The sequence below is a fragment of the Macaca thibetana genome, chromosome 3 (genome assembly GCF_024542745.1).
Source record: "Macaca thibetana thibetana isolate TM-01 chromosome 3, ASM2454274v1, whole genome shotgun sequence".
NCBI classification, from domain to species: Eukaryota; Metazoa; Chordata; class Mammalia; order Primates; family Cercopithecidae; genus Macaca; species Macaca thibetana.
The window spans coordinates 152,298,994-152,315,417 of NC_065580.1; the positions used below are offsets into that span (position 1 = coordinate 152,298,994).

The 16,424-nt window shown below is 45.3% G+C and overlaps 1 protein-coding gene across 2 annotated transcripts in view; it reads left to right on the forward strand.

Annotated features, from left to right (window-relative positions):
- Nucleotides 1-1,267: 1,267 nt before the first annotated feature.
- The window catches only part of UBE2G2 (ubiquitin conjugating enzyme E2 G2), a 34,252-nt gene continuing 19,095 nt past the window's right edge, over nucleotides 1,268-16,424 (forward strand). The window contains exon 1 of one of the 2 annotated variants that reach the window (XM_050784519.1): nucleotides 1,268-1,581. In XM_050784519.1, coding sequence (XP_050640476.1) covers nucleotides 1,539-1,581 — 43 coding nt within the window. In that variant the 5' untranslated portion in view covers nucleotides 1,268-1,538. The remainder of the gene's footprint in view (nucleotides 1,582-16,424) is intronic. The other variant, XM_050784520.1, reaches the window with a different exon arrangement.

Here is a 16,424-nt window from a genome sequence, read left to right on the forward strand (position 1 = left end):
GTTAAATTTCATTTGATTTGACAAATCCGTATTAAGAGTATATGGTGTCCAGGTACAGAGGCTGCCCCAGAAACAAGACAGAAGTAGGCAGAGAACCTTGGCTCTCATGGAACACGGTTTTGGTTAGAAGCAACAGATAAGGGTAATAAATTTATAGCATGCTAGTAAGTTCTATAGTACGGTGTGTTGGGTAGGAGTTGCAGAGAGAAAGGTATGCGGTGAAGGCCGGGTGGTGATGGTCTAGGCCACACCGAAGAGGCAACATTTGAGCAAAGACTGAAAGAGAGTGGGAAGAGTTGGGGACCAGAGCCGCCAGAAGAAAGTGTTTCCGGGGTGGGAAAAGTCAGGGACTCTGAACGAAGCCAGGGCAGCTGGAGTGGAGTGAGAGGGATGTCGGGAGGGTCTGGGAGGACGGCGGGGTGGCCCAAGGCAGTGCTTTACTGAGTGAAATGGGCGGAGCAGCGTGTGAATGTGATCAGACTTCTTTTACAGAGATCATCTGCAATGCTGGAAGGGAAAAGACAAATGAAGAGGTTATTGCAACGAACAGCCAGGCAAGAGATGCAAACGTTTTTTGCAAAGGTGTGTGTGTATATACATCCTTGCACTGGACAGCCACGAAGCACTCACTGTGAAGTAAGGATGTGGTTTCAAATCGCTCACCTATTCACAGCGGGTCAATCGGGAAAGCACTCCCACTCAGTACAGCCATTACGGGAAAAGGGCTAGCTCCTTACAGGATCCTCAACTGTGGAGAGGCCGGGAGCCCACGCGGGGCGCTGGGGAGTCTCTCAGCACCCCAGGGGCTCGGGCAGGGACCCGAGCCGCGCCCTCCCTCCCGGGGGTGCCCTGGTGTCGAGGCTGCCCAGCGGAGCTGGCGGTTCTCTCCCTCGAAGTAGAAGGTGCTGGACCCGAACTCCAGCGGAGCCGCACAACACGTGGAGAAAAAGCGCCAGGACAGCCAACCTTACCACCTTTTCAAACCTGAAACCCGGCCGGCCGGGGGCGGCTGGAACGTTCAGTGCGGACCCGTGCCTCAGGCGCCTTGTTCCCAGCCCCCGACCGCCCCGCGACCTCCCATCTCGTCTCCGCCCTCCCTCCCCAACCTCCATCCTCCCCCCTACAAACCCCATCCTCCCCCCTACAAACCCCGTCCTCCCGCCCTTCGGCAGCGCGCGGCTGGCACGGAACCGGCAGCGCGCGGCTGGCACGGAACAGGCAGCGCACACACTAGAACAGGCGCCACCGTTCAGGAAGTCTCTACAAGACCAGGACCCTGAGGCCTCTGTAAGTGCCGGGACCGGAACCAACCACGCAAAGCGACTAAGGACGGGGCAAGAGCCGAGAGAACCCGCAGCCGCCCGTTGAACTCCCACCGCCCCGACAGCGCGCTTCCGCGATTGCGCACGCTCGCTGCGCACCACGCCCCGGAAGAGTTCCTAGGCCCGTGACGGTGACCCGGAAGCAGCCCCCGGTGTCGGGGCAGGAGGGACGCTCGCGGCTGAGGCGAGGTCGCTCAGCGAAGCTGTTGCGGGGCCATGGCGGGGACGGCGCTGAAGAGGCTGATGGCCGAGTACAAACGTGAGTTCGGGGATCTGGGCGGTCAGCAGCGTCCCGCGTTCCTGCTCCCGGGCCCGCGTCGTCCGGCGGGGCTGGGGCAGAGAGCCTGGCGGGGGAGCCGGGCGCGGGGCCTCCACCGCGAGCCCCGCTGTGGGTCCCCCGGAGCGCCGCTCTCTGCGCCCGCTGCCCGCCCTCACGCGTGAAGTGAGGAGAAGCCTTCCCAGCGTCGGTAAAGGCAGCGCCGGCGCCGTGTTAGTTGAGAGCACACACAGTTGAGTCTTTGCGGGCTTTCTTTTTTCTCTTTTCTAGTAATTCTTTTCTTGGCAGCCTTGAGAACGTGCAGTGAGAGCTTGGGGAAGAAGGCCTGAGTTGCTGCTGAGGAATTAGGGGGGAAAAGTGTATGCGTTAAAAGGGGAAAAAGACTCGTTGGTGGAGCTTTAGGTGAAAGGTCAGATTTTGGCTTTCCCTCCAGTGAAGGAAAAGGGCTTTTGAACAGTGCCACCTGTCACTCCTCCTAGGTAGTGTTGAGAAAACCTCATGAGTGCTTTCCTACCCGGTACGTTAGATATTTCTAATGTCTGAGGAGAGCGAAGGGAGAAATGAGAACCTAGGAGCACTCGGCATTCCATCGTTTTACACCGAATTCCCGCTCGGAAGAACTGCTGCGAGAAGTCTTGGAATGCCATTGTGTTGAAAGCGCCAGAAACCTGACTCGCCGGCGGAGACAAGATAGTAGCCGGCTAAGAGCAGGGCCCGAGTTCAGACCCGGCCTCTCAGCTCCTTAGCTCTTTGACCTTGTTCCTCTCTCGCAGTCTCTGCAGTTTCTTTATCTTAAAAGGTTAAAGTTGATACTGCCGGTGAAGTGCTAAATACCTGATGTGTAAACTCTTAATAAAGTTAGCCGCTGCTTTTGTAATTAGATTGAGGGTAATTTTGGAAGAAGGTTAAAAATAGGCTGAACTAATGAATGTGATAAAACAGAAATAAGTGGTGAATATACATGTAGCTTGATTTCGTATAGCTGTATTGGTGACACTGCACAGTGAGAGTTGATGTTTGGCTTAAGCAGACCAAAACATTGCAAATACAGGTTCACTCAGGTATGGTCATTCATTCCTTGGTATCTGGAGGGGATTGGTTCCAGGCCCACCGGCAGATACGGATGCTCAAGTCTCTACTATAAAGTGGCGTGGTATTTGCATTTAATGTACGCATAGCCTCTCATAACTTTTAAATCATCTCAAGGTTTACTTATAGTACCTAATGCAGTGTAAGTGCTGCGCAAATAGTTATACTGATTTTTTTTACTTTTATTTTTAAATCGTTATTTTTTTCAAGTATTTTGTATTCCTAGTTGGTCGAATCCATGAATGTGCAGGAGCAGATACGCGGCCTGCTGTAAAAGTTCAAATAACGCTCGCCACCTAGTGTCTGCTAAAGCAGAACGTAGAGGCACACTTACTTTCCCGCGCACTTTGCTTGATTGAGTTTCACTTCGCAGATATTGCATGTTTTACAAGTTTACAAGTTTTTTTTACAAGCAACCTTGCATGGGAGCAAGTCTGTTGGCACCATTTTTGCTCACTTCGTGTCTCTGTGTCACATTTTAATCTATTACGGTGATCTATGATCAGTAATCTTTGATTTTTTTTTTTTTTTTTTTTTTTTTTTTTTTTGAGACAGAGTCTTGCTCTGTCACCCAGGCTGGAGTGCAGTGGCCGGATCTCAGCTCACTGCAAGCTCTGCCTCCTGGGTTTATGCCATTCTCCTGCCTCAGCCTCCCGAGTAGCTGGGACTACAGGCGCCCGCCACCTCGCCCAGCTAGTTTTTTGTATTTTTTTAGTAGAGACGGGGTTTCATGGGGTTAGCCAGGATGGTCTCGATCTCCTGACCTCGTGATCCGCCCGTCTCGGCCTCCCAAAGTGCTGGGATTACAGGCTTGAGCCACCGCGCCCGGTCGATCAGTAATCTTTGATGTTACTGTTGTAATTATTTTGGGGCATCACGAACCATGCCCATAAAAGATGGTCATCCTAATAAATGTTGTGTGTGCTTCACTGACTGGCTGTTTCCCCATCTCTCTCCCGGCCTCTCTCTTCCCTGAGACAAAACAATATTGAATAGGCCAGTAATAACCGTACAGTGGGCTGAAGTGTTCAAGTGAAGAGTTGCACTCCACCCAGTTCAAATCAAAAACTAGAAATGATTAGGTTTAGTGAGAAAAGAATGTTGAAAGTCAAGACAGGCTGAAAGCTGGGTCTCTTGCACCAGTTAGCCAAGTTGTGAATGCAAAGGAAAAGTTCTTGAAGGAAATTAAAAGTGTTGCTCTGTTGAACACAATGAATAATAAAGTGAAAAAGCCTTACTGCTTATGTGAAGAAAGTTTTAGTGGTTTGGATAGAAGATCAAACCACTCATAACATTCCCTTAAGCCAAAGCCTAATCCAGAGCAAGGCCCTAACTCTTCAGTTTTATGAAGGCTGAGAGCAGTGAGGAAGCTGCAGAAGAAAAATTGGAAGCTAGTAGAGGTTGGTTCATGAGATTGAAGTAAATAACCTGTCTCCATAACATAAAAGCACAAGGTGAAGCAGCAAGTTCTCCAGAAGATCTAGCTAAGATCAAGATGAAAGTGACTCCTAAATTAAGCAATAGATTTACAAGGTACGTAAAATAGCCTTATGCAGTATTGGGAGGAGGAGATGCCATATACAACTTAAACAGCTAGAGAGAAGTCAGTGACTGGCTTCAAAGGACAGGCTGACTCTTGTTAGGGGCTAATGTCAGTCACTTTAAGTTGACTTTGAGTTGAAGCCAGTGCTCATTTATCATTCAGAAAATCTTAGGGCCCTTAAAAATTATGCTAAATCTACTCTGAGCTCTAGGGATGGTACAACAGCCTGGATGACAGCACATCTAAGTACAACATGGTTTACTGAATATAAGCCCACTGTTGAGACCTACTGCTCAGGAAAAAAAAGATTATTTTCAAAATATTATTGCTGACAGTACACCTGGTCACTCGAGCTCTGATGGAGATGTATAAGGAGATAAATGTTTTTATGCCTGCTAACACAACACCCATTCTGCAGCCCATGGATCCAGGAACAATTTTCACTTTTATTTAAGAAATACATTTCATAAGGCCATAGCTGCCATGAAAGGTGATTTCTTTGATGGATCTGGGCAAAGAAAATCAAAAGCCTTCTGGAAAGGATTTATTATCCTAGATGGCATTAAGAACATCTGTGATTCATGGGAGGTCACCGTATCAACAACAGGCTTTTGAAAAAGTTGATTTCAATGCTCATGGATGACTTTAAGGGGAGGAGGCAACTGCAGATATGGTGGAAATAGCAAGGGAACTGCAGTTAGAGGTGGAGCATGAAGATGTCACTCAGTTGCTATAATCTCATGATCAAACTTGAACAGATGGGGAGTTGAGTCTTACAGATGAGCAAAGAAGTGATTCTTGAGATGGGATCTACTCCTGGTGAAAATGCTGTTAACATTGTTGAAATGACAACAAAAGATTGAGACTATTCCATAAACTTAGTTGATAAAGCAGCGGCAGGGTTTGAGGGTATTGACTCCAATATTGAGTGAAGTTCCAGTCTGGGTAAAATGCTGTCAGACAACATCACAGACTACAGAGCAATCTTTGGTGAAAGAGTCAGTCCCTGTGGCAAACTTAATTGTCTTATTTTCAGAAACTACCACAGCCACTCCTGCCTTCAGCAACTACCACCCTGATCAGTCAGCAGCCATCAATATCCCGGCAAGACTGCACCGGCAAAAAGATTATGACCTGCTGAAGGCTCAAATGATTGTTAGCATTTTTTAGCAATAAAAATTAAGCATATTTTGGCAAATAATTTTTTTTTTTTTTGAGACAGGGTCTTGCTCTGTCGCCCAGGCTGGAGTGCAGTGGCACAACCACAGCTCATTGCAAGCCTTGACATCCTAGGCTCAAGCTATCCTCTCACTTAATCCTCCTGAGTAGCTGAGACTACAGGCACGTGCCGCTACACCTGGCTGATTTTTCTGTCTTCATCTTGACCTCCATATTGTCAGGGTTTGACAAAAGTGACTCCATTTTGATTCTGACAACGTTCATACTAGAACAGAGGATTGGATATGGGGAACTGTTACTTCTGTGTCCTCATGGGAAACCTGGCTGGTGGGTCAAATGTGTAAACACCTACCATTTCTTGGTGTCCTGGTTTGTGTTTGTGTCTCTGTTTTAGTTTTATTTTTGTCCTGTTTCTAGGGTGAGGCTAGACTGTGAGCAGCCATTTTCTCATTTTTATTGAGAAGAAAATCATTAAACCCCTGCATAGGAAATTAAGTTCAGGCTGCTGCTTCAGGCCAGTCTTTGCGTTGTTGAACTTGTATTTTCTAAGGATATTTGCATTAGCAAAGATATGTTCTCCCTTTTACTGTCCTGACAAAAGCTTCATCTGTTATTTCAATTGTCAATTAGTTTGCAGTAATAAACCTAAATAATGGTTAATTTCTTTTTTTTTTTTTTTTTTTTTGAGACGGAGTCTCGCTCTGTCGCCCAGGCTGGAGTGTAGTGGCCGGATCTCAGCTCACTGCAAGCTCCGCCTCCCGGGTTCGGGCCATTCTCCTGTCTCAGCCTCCTGAGTAGCTGGGACTACAGGCGCCCGCCACCTCGCCCGGCTAGTTTTTTGTATTTTTTAGTAGAGACGGGGTTTCACCGTATTAGCCAGGATGGTCTCGATCTCCTGACCTAGTGATCCACCCGTCTTGGCCTCCCAAAGTGCTGGGATTAGAGGCTTGAGCCACCGCGCCCAGCCAATAATGGTTAATTTCCAAAGGTTTGTCACAGAAGTGTATTGTGTGTTTTTACATGTTAACATGAAAGTTTGGACTATGTGTGGAAGGTAGAACTCTAAACATACCTCCCTAAGATTCACATGCCCTAGTTATTCAAGCGCTTTCTAGTACTGCGGTGGAGGGCCTTTGGAGATGTAAGTAAGGTTACTAATCAGCTGATTTAAAGAGAGGGAGTTTATTCTGGATTACCCTGGAGGATCCAATAACATAAGGCTCAAAAGCAGGCAATGAAGGCAGGATGGGGTCGGTCAGAGAGATTCGACATATGACAGGATCTCTACCTTTTGTGGCTGGCTGTGAAGATGAAAGGAGCCATGAGCTGAGGAAGGTGGGCGGCCTCAAGAAGCTGAGAATGACCCCCGGCCAACAGCCCTGTGGAACTGAATTCTGTCAGCAACCTCAATGAACTTGGAGTGGCAGCCCTGGTGAGACTCTGAGCAGAGAACTAGCTGGCCCGTGCTGTGTCCAGACTTCTGACACTTGGAAACTCTGAGATCATCAATGAGTATTGTTTTAAATCACTAAATTTGTGGTAGTTTGTGTTACAGCAGTGACAGAAGATGAATACAGTATGTTATTGAGGGGACTTTGTTTTTCCTGTATCTTAATAATGTGATAAAATTTAATGTTTATTTTTTGTGTATCATTTAGTGTTTATTTTTTGTGTATCTTAACATCTAGTTTGTCCTCATAACGTATTTTAAGGTAGCACATTCCAGTATAAAGGTGGACTTGACAGAATCAATCTCTACATAGAAGGGGTTTAGATAGATTTGGATAGATGTTCAGGCCCACTTTATTGTATTTGGGAATAGTCATAGAACTGCAGAAATTTAGAGGTGGTGGGACCTTGCCTATGATTCTGTTCAGGCCCCCTAATTTTACAGATTTTGTGGAATTGAGCAACAGACAAGATGATTTTGCCTAGGTTCACAAACAGGGGAAAAGGAGAGCCAGGAAAGAACTCAGTTGTTCTAAACTGCTGTCTTGTCTTGATGTCCTGTTTTTATTCATCATCCAGCCTTTCCTAGGAGTGTCAGAGATAGACCTAGGTAGAAGTGGGCTGCCATACAAAGTGCTACCCATAGAGAGCTTAGCACAACAGAAATTTATTCTTTCATAGTGCTGGAGGCCAGACATCTGAAAGGTGTTGATGGGGTCATTCTTCCTCTTGAGGGCTCGAGGGGAGAACCCTTACTTGCCTCTTCCAGCTAATGGTGGTTGGTGGTCTTCCTTGGCGTTTATTGGTGTTCTCTTGCTTGAGGTAGTGTAATTCCATCCTCTGCCTCCATCTTCACATGGCCATCTTCTCCCTGTGTGCACTGGTGCCCGTATTCTCTCTTACAAGAACACCAATAATTCGGTTTAGGGCTCACCTAATTGATATGACCTCATTTTAACTCAATTACATCTTTAAAGACCCAATCTGGTCCAAATAAGTTTACAGTCACAGAGCCTGGGTATACCTGAATTTTCAGGGGACACTAACCCAGTACAGTATCTAATTCCTATTAGATAAGATTTAATTCCTATTAGATAGGATTAGAACCCAAAACTTACGTGTATGAAACTGAGCTCTAAAACTGAGTTCCTGCGTTTTCCACTGAGTTCCTGCGTTTTCCACTGTCATTGTTCATACAGCCTTACCCCCTGCACTTACAGCAGCCTTGTTCTTCCAGTTGTTGGGCTAAAATCCTTAGAATTTCCTTAACACCTCACTTTCTTTTATAGCCATGTGTAATCTGGTATCCTTCCTTCAGACTTCATCTCAACCTTCGCTCACTGCTCCCTGCTGGTCCAAGCGCCTCTCACCTCTAGCCTAGATTCTTTCCTAGAATCCAGCTGGGTCCTCTACCTCCTGCTCTTGACACATTTTCTTCTGCCCTCAGTGTGGCAGAGAGTGATCACGCTGCCGTGCTCAGGACCCTTGTCGCAGTAGAACCAGAGTCCTCCCAGTGCCCTGTGCTCTCCTCTGGCTCCCTCTCCTCCAGCCCTCCTGGCCTATTTGCTGTCCCCTAACTCTCCGGGCTTGATATGCTCCTCTCCTGGGCTGGGTGCAGTGACACTTTCCTTCCCTGGCTGGTTTCATCACTTGTGCCCTCCCTGAACCACCAGACCCAGTCTGTCCCTTCCTATTACTGTCGTGTTTCCCCATGATGTCCCCTTTTTAGTTTTTAAAAACTTTATTTTTGTAGAGACAGGGTCTTGCCCAGTTTTAAAACTTTTGTTGTGAAGAATATTGTATATGTAGAAGTATAGAAAAGGTGTATGTTCAGATTAAATGATAAAATGAATGTCTGTGTCCATGGCACCAGTTTCAATGGAACAGTGGCAGCAACTTGGAAGTCTTTGTGCTCCTTCCTACCACCACCAAAACTTAACTGCCTTTCTGAATTTTGTATAAGTCTTTATTTTCTTTATATATATCACTTAACATATTGTTTACTTTTACCTGTTTTTGGACTTAGTAGAAATGGAATTATGCAGTATATGTTCTGTGAATCAAATCTTTTGCTCAGCCTTGTTTTTGAAATTCATGTATGTTGAAGCATTTACGATCGTGTCACTTAATGCCAGGGTAGTGAGAAACGTGTTGTTAGATGATTTCATCATTGTATAAACATCCTAGAGTGTACTTACACAAACCCAGATGGTACTGCCTACTACACACCTAGGCTATATGGTAGAGCCTGTTGCTCCTAGGCTACAAACTTGTGCAGCCTGTGACTGTACTGAATACTGCAGGCAAAATGTAACACACATCATTAGTGATCAGAATCTCTCAGCTCCATTAGAATCTTAGGGGACCCTCTTCGTATACGCAGCCTATCCTCTACTGAAACGGCATTAAGTCGTGCATAACTGTGGCCTTAGTTTACGTTCACTGTTGAGTAGTATTTCATTTTGTGAATAAGCCACAATTCATCCATTCAGTCGTTGGACATTTGAGTTATTTCCAATTTTTTATTTTTACAAATAATGCTGCTGTGAATGTTTTTGAATATGTGTATTGGTGAACACATTTGGGTCGTAACACAGGGTCACAGAACACTCATAATCAGCTTTCCTTGGTAATGCCAAACTGTTTTTCAGTGTGGTTGTCCAGTATGTATTGCTTTCAGCAGCAGCTGATCATTCCCAGCGCTGATCATGGTTGCTAACACCTTGATGGTGTACTGTATTTCGTTTTTAGCGATCTGATGAGTATGATGTGGTATCTTGAGGTTTTAATTTGTACATCTGTGATTCTGAATGAAGTTGAGCATCCTTTCGTGTAGATAGGCCATTCATGTTTTTTCCTTTGTGAAATGTCTGTTCATTGTTTTTTAAACCAATTTTAGATGAATTGTCTTTTTCTTATTGACTTGTAGGAGTTGTTTATATAGTCCCATCCCTTTTTGTACCCCTAATCTTGTGTTGGTTATATATGCTATAATTATTTTATCCCTGTTTGTGCTTCATCTTTTTAGCCTTTATGCTGTCATTTTTTCCCCAGCCACCTTTAAAAAAAAAGCTTTGAGGTACTATTGACGTATAGTAAACTGACATATTGAAGCATACAATTTGGTGAGTTGTGATATGTGTGTATTCCCATGAAACCATCACCACAGTCAAGGTGATGAATGTGTCTATTATCCCCAAAAGTTTCCTCCTGCCCCCTTTTTAATTCATCTCTCCCTTCCTCCCTTCTGCCCCAGTTCTTGGGTGGTGACCCATCTACTTTCACTTACCATGTAGGTTGTTTTGTACTTTCTTTTTATCAGACTTATTTCATTCAGCATTATTATATTGAGATTCATCTGTGTTGTTGCCTGTGTCAGTATTTTGTTCTTTTTTTATTGCAGAGTAGTAGTCCATTGCATGGATAGACTACAGTTTGTTTATATATTTACCTGTTGGACATTTGGATTGTTTCCAGGTCTAGGCTATTAGAAATAAACCTGCTATGAACATTTGTGTACATGTCTTTCTGTGGATATATGCTTTTATTTCACCTGTGTAAATAACCAGAGTTATAATGATAAGTGTATGTTTAATTTTTAAAGAAATGGCCAAACTGTTTTCCTCCGGTTCACATTTCACTAGCATCTGTATTAAGCGATCCCGTTGCCCCACCTCCTCGCTGACACTTGGCGTGACCAGATGTGTTGTGTTTTTTTTTGTTTTGTTTTTGAGACAGGTTCTCTGTCACTCAGGCTAGAGTACAGTGGTGCAGTCATGGCTCACTGCAGCCTTTGCCTCCCAGGCTCAAGCAATCCTGCCACCTCAGCCTCCCAAGAAGCTGGGATTACAGTTACATGCCACCTCGCTTAGCTAATTTTTGTATTTTTGGAAGAGATAGGGTTTCACCATGTTGCCCAGGCTTGTCTTGAACTTGTGGGCCCAAGCAATCTGCCCGTCTTGACCTCCCAAAGTGTTGGGATTACAACTGTGAGCCACTGTGCTCATCCAGTTTTAAAAATTTTAGCCATTCTATTGGGTGTATAGCAGTCTTACTGGGGTTTTATTTTATTTTATTTTTTTTTTGAGACTGTCTCGCTGTGTCATCCAGGCTGGAGTACAGTGGCATGATCTCGACTCACTACAACATCTGCCTCCTGGCTTCAAGTAATTCTCCTGCCTCAGCCTCCCAAGTAGCTGGGGCTACAGGCGCGTGCCACCACACCTGGCTAGTTTTTGTGTTTTTAGTAGAAACAGGGTTTCACTGTGTTGGCTAGGCTGATCTCTAACTCCTGACCTCAGGAGTTCGCCTTGGCCTCCCAGTGCTGGGGTTATGGGCGTGAACCACTGTGAACCACCGCCCCTAGCCCTTACTGAGGTTTTGATTTGCATTTCCATAAGACTCATGATGTTGAGCATCATTTCATGTGTTTGTCATCCATGTGTCTTTTTTGATGAAGCGACTTGAGTCTTTGCTCCTTTTAAAATTGTATTGATTTTCTTAAGTTTTATGAGTTCTTTGGCTGGGCGCAGTAGCTCACGCCTGTAATCCCAGCACTTTGGGAGGCTGAGGTGGGCGGATCACGAGGTCAGGAGTTCAAGACCATGGTGGCTGACACAGTGAAACCCCCCCCCGTCTCTACTAAAAATACAAAAAATTAGCCTAGCGTGGTGGGAGGCACCTGTAGTCCCAGCTACTCAGGAGGCTGAGGCAGGAGAAAGACGTGAACCCAGGAGACGGAGCTTGCAGTGAACCGAGATCACGCCACTGCACTCCAGCCTGGGTGACAGAGCGAGATTCCGTCTCAAAAAAAAAAAGGAGGGTTTTTATTATTTCAATGAAATTCAGTTATTGACTTTTAAAATATTTCTTGCTATTGTGTTATATTTAAGAAATAGCTGCTAAACATCAAGTGGCAGTAGGATTTTCACCTATGATTTTTTCTAGATGTTTTGTAGTTTCAGCTCTTATATTTAGGTCTGGGATCCATATAATAAAGTTTTCCGTATGGTGTGAGATAAAGGCCAAAGTTTATTTGTAAATTATTTGTAAATGGCAGTGCAGTTGTTTCAGCACTATGCTTGCTAGGGCTGCTCTACCACAAAGTGGGCATGGCTTAAACAACAGAAATGTATTTCCTCATAGTCCTGGAGGCTGGAAGTCCAAGATAAGGAATAGGGCAGGGCTGGTTTCTTCTGAGGCCCTGTTCTGTATGCCTGTGTCCTCATCTCTTCTTATAAGGACATTAGTCAGATTGGATTAAGGTCCACCCTAATGACCACATTAATTTTAATTACCTCATTAAAGGCCCTAGTCACACACTTTTGTCCACCTTGTTTTTTTTATGTAATACGTCCTGGAGTTTGTTCTGTATTTGCATGTAGAGGTATTTATACCTGCAAAGTATTCCACTGGTATATGTATCATAATTTGACTGGTCCTCTGTTGATAGACACTCGAGTCCTTTTTAATTTCTTTTTGTTTTTACAAATAGTCCTGAAATGAATGGCCTGTGTATACATCTTTTATCTTCACCAATGTTATCTGTGGGATGGATTCCTAGAAATGAAATTGCTGGGTCAAAGGTTAAATTTATATTTCACTGTGTGGTGGCTATTTGTTAAGCCACTATTTTAAGTGGCAAGGAATGGCCTCCGAAAATTGCCCTGATACTAAGATTCATATCTTTTTTTGAACTTGTTTCTTATCAGTTAACACAAAGCTGTATATTATTTTGTGTATGCGTGTATATGCTTTGGAAGCAAAAAAAACAAAACGGAAAAAATCAAGTGTCCAGAACCATTCCCTCCAGCCTCTGAACTCTGCAATTCTTTATTGCTGCAATTCTTTATTGACCAGTAGAGGCCACTGTTGAATAACAAAGCTGGCGGGAAGGTCAGCGCACACCTGGGCAGGTCTCTGTGCAGAGCCTGCATCGCCAGGAGCAGGTCTGGAGCTGCAGTTTGTAGACCACCCTTTCCCCTCCCTAAGGGAGGGTGTCACACAGGGGAGTGCCAAAGGGGAACTCCAGATGAAGAATAAAGCCAGCTCTCTTTGGTACGAGCTCTTCTTCATAGTTCCACGAAAGTGATTTGTAAAACTTTTGTGTATTCTGCTGCCAGGCCTCTACTTAGTTGCCCACTGACATTGTGTTTCTCCCGCACCCCATCTGCTTAGCAGTTTACAGTCTGTCTGCCTTAATCTGTTATTTTTTTCTTATAATTAGGCGGTTTGGCTTGAGACACAATAATGGGACTAGATTTTAGATGACTTGGTGTAGGAAGCCTGGCAAATTGGGTTCTGTGGTTATTTCTCCTGATCTATTCCACACGAAGAGGCACAAAGGGAGACCATCAGGGTGTGTCTTGTGAAATCCAAGGTCTTAGTCTGCTTGGTACTTGACCTCATTCACATTCAATTCCCACCCGCCCCTAAAATGTTTAATGCACTTGGCCCTTGGGGCCAGCACTTGCCTTTGACTTGCCTTGCTGGCCCCTCCTTACCACTCTGTCTCCTCTCACTGCTGGGTGTCGGCATACCCTTGTGACAGCGCTTGGGTCTCTTCAGGACCTCTGTTCCCTGGATCAGGGCTTCTCAGCAGATGTTAATGGCATTTTGAGTGAAATAATTTTTCCTTGTGTAGGCCCTGTTCATGGCAGGATGTGGGTTCATTATACGGTTGATGGATATATTAGCCCATTCTTATACTGCTATAAAGATACTACCTGAGACTGGGTAATTATAAAGGAAAGAGGTTTAGTTGACTCACAGTTCTGCATAACTGGGGGGCCTCAGGAAATTTATAATTATGGCAGAAGGGGAAACAGACCTCTTCTCAAGGGGATAGGAGAGAGAAGAGCAGGAGAAGAGAAGAGCAAACCAAGGAAGAACTTTCCACACACTTACAGAACCATCAGTTCTCCTGAGAACTCGCTATCATGAGAACAGCATGAGGGAAACTGCCCCCATGGTCCAGTCACCTCCTACTAGGTTCCTCCCTCAACACTTTGGGGATTATAATTCAAGGTGAGATTTGGGTAGGGACACAAAGCCAAACCATATCATTTCTCCCCCGATCCCTCCCAAATCTCATGTTCGTTTCAAAACCATTCCATTCCATTTCAAAACAAATCTTGCCTTCCCAGCAAGGCCTTCAAGTCTTAACTCATTTCATCATTAACTCAGAAGTCCAAGTCCAAAGTCTCATCTGCAACAAGGTAAGTCCTTTCCATCTAGCAGCCTGTAAAATCAAAAGCAAGTTAGTTACTTTCAAGATACAATGGAAATACAGGCATTGGATAAATACTCCCATTTCCAATGGAAGAAATTGGCCAAAACAAAGGACTGCAGACCCCCATGCAAGTCCGAAATCCAGTTGGGCAGTCATTAAATCTTAAAGCTCAAAATGATCTCTTTTGTGACCCCATGTCTCACATCCAGGGCACACTGATGCAAGGAGTGGCTTTCGTGACCTTGGGCAGCTCCGCCCCTGTGGCTTTGTAGGGGACAGCCCTCCCGCACCCACCCCCTTCGGCTACTTTCATGGTGGGCATTGAGTGTCTTCGGCTTTTCCAGGTGCACAGTGCAAAGCTCTTGGTGGATCTGCTGTTCTGGGGTCTGGAGGATGATTGTCCTCCAGTGGGGACTCTGGGAGTTCCAACCCCACATTTCCCTTCCTCAATGCCCTAGCAGAGGTTCTCCATGAGGGCCCTGCCGCTGCAGCAGATTTCTGTTCTGGACATCCAGGCGTTTCCATACATCCTCTGAAATGTAGGTGAAGGTTCTCAAATGTCAGTTATTGAATTCTTTGCACCCACAGGCCCAACACCACGTGGAAGCTGCCAAGGCTTGGGGTTTGCACCCTATGAAGCAATAGCCTGAGCTGTACCTTGGCCCCTTTTAGGCATGGCTGGAGCTGGAAAAGCTGGGACACAGGGCACCAAGTACCAAGGCTGCACAGAGTAGTGGCGGGGCTGGGCCTGGCCCACAAAATCATTTTTCCCTCCTAGGCCTCCCTGCATGTGATGGGAGGGGCTGCTGCCAAGATCTCTGACATGCTCTGGAGACATTTTCCCAATTGTCTTGGCGATTAATATTTGGCTCCTTCTTATGTGCATTTCTGCAGCTGCCTTGAATTTCTCTCCAGAAATTGGGTGTTTCTTTTTTATTGCATCGTCATGCTGCAAAGTTTTCAAACTTTTACTCCCTGCTTTCCTTTTATTTTTTATTTTATTTTTTATTTTTATTTTTTTTTTTGAGACGGAGTCTCGCTGTGCCGCCCAGGCTGGAGTGCAGTGGCCGGATCTCAGCTCACTGCAAGCTCCGCCTCCCGGGTTCACGCCATTCTCCTGCCTCAACCTCCCGAGTAGCTGGGACTACAGGCGCCGCCACCACGCCTGGCTAGTTTTTTGTATTTTTAGTAGAGACGGGGTTTCACCATGTTAGCCAGGATGGTCTCGATCTCCTGACCTCGTGATCCGCCCGTCTCGGCCTCCCAAAGTGCTGGGATTACAGGCTTGAGCCACCGCGCCCGGCCCTGCTTTCCTTTTAAACGCAAGTTCCAATTTCAGATCATCTCAAGTTCAGAGTTCCACAGATCTCTAGGGCAGGGGCAAAATCTCACCATTCTCTTTGTTAAAACATAGGTAGAGTGACTTTTGCTCCATTTCCCAAGAAGTTCCTCATCTCTTTTTCAGACCACCTCAGCCTGGGCTTCGTTGTCTATGTCACTATTAGCATTTTGGTCAAAAGCATTCAGCAAGTCTCTAGGAAGTTCCAGACTTTCCCACATCTTCCTTCTTCTAAGCCCTCCAAACTGTTCCAGCCTCTGCCTGCTACCCAGTTCCGAAGTTGTTTCCACATTTTCAGGTTGTCTTTATAGCAGCACCCTGGTACCATTTTACTGTATTCGTCTGTTTTCACACTGCTGTAAGAACTTCCCTGAGACTGGGTAATTTATAAAGGAAAGAGGTTTAATTGACTCGCAGTTCCACATGGCTAGGGAGTTCTCAGGAAACTTAAGAGTCATGACAGAAGCCGAAGGGGAAGCAAGCACCTTCTTCACAAGGTGGCAAGAGAGAGAGAAGAGTGAAGGAGGTACTTTCGAACACTTATAAAACCACTAGATATCATGAGAACAGCATGGAGGAAATTGCCCCCATGATCCAGTCAGCTCCCACCAGGTTCCTCCCTCAGCACCTTGAGATTACAATTCAAGATGAGATTTGGGTGGGGACACAAAGCCAAACCATATCAATGGACTTTTGGGTTGTTCCCAGTTTGGGGCTATTACGAACATTCACACACAAGTCTATGGCAACATAAGACCCAGTAGAATTGCTGGGTCTTAGGGTCAATATATAGTTAATTTTAGTAGAAATGGTCAAACTTCTTTCCCAAAGGGTAACCAGACCATTTTGCATTCCCATCAGTGATGCATGAGAGATCTACTTGCTAAACTTGCCAGCAGTTAAAGTCTTTAATTTTGGTCATTCTGTTGTGAATAAAGGTATGGATAATGCTGAAGCTATTGAGCTGTATCTTATTGTGGTTTTAATTTGCATTA